This window comes from Eufriesea mexicana, unplaced genomic scaffold, assembly GCF_001483705.2.
Source record: "Eufriesea mexicana isolate 0111107269 unplaced genomic scaffold, ASM148370v2 scaffold107, whole genome shotgun sequence".
NCBI classification, from domain to species: Eukaryota; Metazoa; Arthropoda; class Insecta; order Hymenoptera; family Apidae; genus Eufriesea; species Eufriesea mexicana.
This window is the reverse complement of record NW_016908335.1, coordinates 1,390,986-1,395,018: the sequence shown is the minus strand read 5'-3', so window position 1 is coordinate 1,395,018 and position 4,033 is coordinate 1,390,986. Positions and strand designations below refer to the sequence as shown.

The 4,033-nt window shown below is 48.5% G+C and overlaps 1 protein-coding gene across 1 annotated transcript in view; it reads right to left on the bottom strand.

Moving 5' to 3' along the window:
• lilli (AF4/FMR2 family member lilliputian) overlaps positions 1-4,033 on the bottom strand; it is a 155,445-nt gene that overhangs the window by 148,187 nt on the left and 3,225 nt on the right. The window contains exon 2 of the mRNA XM_017910859.1: positions 2,627-3,147. Within this exon, the coding sequence (XP_017766348.1) occupies positions 2,627-2,688 (62 nt within the window). The 5' untranslated portion in view covers positions 2,689-3,147. The remainder of the gene's footprint in view (positions 1-2,626; positions 3,148-4,033) is intronic.

The window sequence follows — 4,033 nt, the reverse complement described above, 5'->3', positions numbered from 1 at the left end:
TCGTGTAGGAGAGAATGTACTCGAGCCGGCTTTAATTTCACCACCGGGGACCATTACCGAGTTACGCGCCCCGGGCCAACCGAGTATCGTCGATAATACGGTAGCGCGAGTATGCAGCTAACCGTAGCCACGTACGCAGCGGCAGTAGCGACGGCAGCGGCATCCTTCGCGCATAGAAATTTACTTACGAAGCCCGGAGAGCCGAGAGTGCACGCGGCCGCTGAGAGGAAGACGCGGAAGGAACTTCTCTAATGAATCGACGCGATTTAACGAGGCCGTCGGATATTTTTGTCCCGAGGAAATTGTCGCGTTACCGTGCTCGTTAGCGCCGCGTGTGGTCGCGACTGCCTGGAATTTCTGTGGAATTTTCAAACACCCGTTTATTCCTGTTTTTTCCGCCGATAGATTTCTTCTCGCTCCCTCTCTTTTCGGATCGATTTGGAAATCGTTACGGAACGATTAACGTAGCTCGCTAGCGACGACACTCGCCGCGGACTTTCTCTCGGCCGTCACGCGATCCGCTCCTCTCGCAGCTACCAAGTTTCCGTTCGCGTTACAGTTCTTCCATGCGTAGGTTCGGGTCTCGTTTCCGTAAGCCGTGACGAAAGTGTACGATTCGTTTATCGATTTCCGCGTAATCCCGTGAACCGTTTAGCGCGTAAGGAAATACCGGTGACGCGTAAAAGCAGAGTCATTTTTACACCACTGACCTTGCCCTACATTCGCGCACTCGCCATTACGAAATTTATCCCGATCAAAATTCTACGCTCTTTCGATCGATTCGTTCGAAATTCGAGATCGCGGTTGCGAGCGGGGTCAAGGACTGTTATTCTAATCACGCAGTACTCGTTCACTGCATTCCGCTTTGCTTTCGACGTATCTGTATGTCTTCTTCGTGGATAATTGTCGTGGAAGAAAAATTCGTGGTAATCGGAAACGAAACGTGCGGATTGGGCGGATGCAGGATTTTTTAGGTCGTCTCAAAACGGATAAGAGAGACCTCGAAAAATACGGTCCCGCGCGTCAGCATCTCGAGGCTGTCGCGGCTTTTACCTCGCTTAATCGGCCTTATTCGCAGTCGATGCGGAAACCGAGACTCCTAACGATACCTATCCGTTTTTAGGTCACTGTCACCCGATGCACTGGTTACGCTTCCACCTAAGCGACTTGCGCGCCTTAAATTCCCTAGTATCCCTTTGCGCGTTCCCACTAGTCCGAGAGTTACCACGCGAACGCCAATTAAGCCCCTCTTGCTACCAGCGACTCGCGCCACGACCAGAAAAATCGTTCTCTTCGTCAACGCGTCTACCTGTAGCTCTAATTCGACCATCGAGACCGTTGTCTCTCCGTCGTACAACACGGTGGGAAAAATGCCAGCTCGAAAGGGTGATCGAAATTTCGGGAAATCCCGAAACATTTGTTACCAGCACGGTTTCCGTTCTTAGGAAAATCCCAACGGCCGCTCGGTGACTAATCGACGCGAAGAAAAGAACCTTTATTCGTTCTATTATGGTCGAGAACCCGCTTGTCCCATTACGAGAGCAGCAATGGAGAAAGAAGGGTCTTGCGGCAACGATTTGCACAGAGAATATTACCACCCCGTCCCTCCAGTGCTATCGAGATTCAAACGTAACCGAATTATGTAGCCATTGTTCTGCACGGACACCGATATCGAACACCCCGCCGTTAACCGAGCGAAATGTGCGTGCGACACTTCGCGACAGTACCAGCATCACGGCTGTCCGGCCGCATGCGTGCCGCAACGAGCAACGATTTAGCGATAAACACGCGTCGAATGAGTTAAACGGTACACTTGCACGCCCACGCCTTTGGAGGATCGTTCGATCTTCGATGCGAAAGCGAATTCGCGATGGTGATTCGTGGCAGTGAGAGAGAGAGAGAAAGAGAGAGAGCAACGTCGATCCCGCCAATGGCAGAATATTCCTCGCGCTACACGACCGTCGGATTGTATCCGAGGAGACATTACGACGAATTAATCGAACGAATTGCCGTTGAACGTTAAATCGATGTTGGTAAGAGTAAGCGAAACGCTGATACTGCATTTCACGCGGTACGTGCGTAAGCAAAACGCCTCGGCCGACATAGTGCCCTTTCTAGTTTCGTGTTCAACGAACCTTGTCTTATGTGGAACGATTTTTCCCTCGAAGATATTATTCCTTAAACGTTGTTACGAAATTCGAAAGGTGGACGAAAAGTCGTTAACGTTGTAAAGATTGGAAAAAAATTCTAGAATCCGCGATGCGCGTCGTTAAAGAAACGACGACGGTTATATGGTTATATGGTTCGACACCAGCAGCGCACTCTACACGATCAGAGACAGAGACGGTGGAAGCAGAGGCCAGCGTATTTAAAAACAGAAGTGAACCAGCAGACCGGTTAGACATCAAGGAGATCAAGCCACTGGTCGAGTAATCGAGTAAAATGAATCTTTCGTGTCACACTTTTCTCCGGTCATTATCAATGTGCGTCAGCAGCCACGAATCGTTTCTGCTCATTGCTTCTGCTACGAAATAACGCGATCCCGATAACCTGGTAAACCGATCCGCGACGCAGTTACGGACTACGAAAGTAGGATAAAATTCGAAAGAGAATCACGTAGACTCACCTCGATAAGGTGCCCTTGAGCAGAGGATTCCTGTCGTCATAGTATCCACCGGACGACGGCATCTTCAAGTAATCCAAGCAATGGGCACGTGGCACTTGGCACTGACACTACGGCACTGCATCACTGTCGCGTGATCTGTTAACTTTCCATTCACCGTACCGACGTTATACTCGGTTAACTAGGTGCACGACGCATCGTTTTTCACAAAAAAGAAAAATACCGGGAAAAAACTGATCGACAATTGGAAAATAATCGGCACTCGCGTAAACGCATATCACGGAAACTCGGCAAATGGCGGACTGGATAACCGAGTTTTGTATGTTACGTACACCGACATCCTTAAGAACCATCCGGCTAGATAACCACTGAGCAACACTGTCAACAAGTTGCTAATACGTCTCACGAACCGCCTCTCACCGATTATCCGCGTAGCTGGATTTATTTTCTTCGATAAGTCGATTCGATGCTCGAAATCGATCGTGAGACGCCACCTCGATTCGCCTCTTCCAACTCGTGATCACCTAAACACAGAAATTTTCATTTAACCAGTCGTTATTTGCGCCATCTTCCTATGCTTTCGTCGTATACTGGTTGGCTTTCTCTAGACACGTGCGAACATTGTTGCCAAACATGGTTGCCCATACCCCCACCCCTGTTCTTATTCTACGATCTGTTTTCGTTGGAAAATGACTGGAAAAATTGTCACCGTATATATAACATCGAAAATGTCAATGAGGCGAAACGAATAATCGGCCGATTATTTCTTTCTTCGTTTGTCACGTTCGACGGTTATTTTCCATTCGATCTGTCGAGGTCAACGTTATTACGGACGGTTGGCGCCAAAATCCTGCAACGTTCGATCTGTTCGGGTGAAAGTCCTTGCAGCGGGCATTCGAGGAAACATCGTAATAGGTCGCCGTGAATTTTCACATTTCTCGGCAAACCTTTCGCACTGAACTTAGCAAACTGGATCGAACGATTCATCGTTTCTGCCTTGTCGGTATAGTAGAATGTCGTTAGGATCGTTTCGCGGAGATGCTTCGTGAATGGTCGGGGAATAACGATCCACACGTGTCTTCCAGCGAAGAAACGTTAAGATAAGTGTCACGGTTGAAAGCGGAACGTGCCAGGTGAGTCCATCGAGCACGTCGTTTATTTATAAACTAAGGGAACCCGGGAGAGAACGCAGGAGCGACGGAGGCCAACGGAGTGTTCCTCGCGTTTCGTTTACCGTTCGTAAACTACACTCTGCGCGTACTTGGAGGACCACGTGTTACTTGTCCGATCTTTCGATTGGTCGTGCGATTTCAAGATGGCGCGACTATTGACCTGTCAATGCAAATTCACGATGCTATGCAGTTCTTATTTCTTTTTCTTATTTTTTTTTTTTTTTTTTTTTTTTTTTAA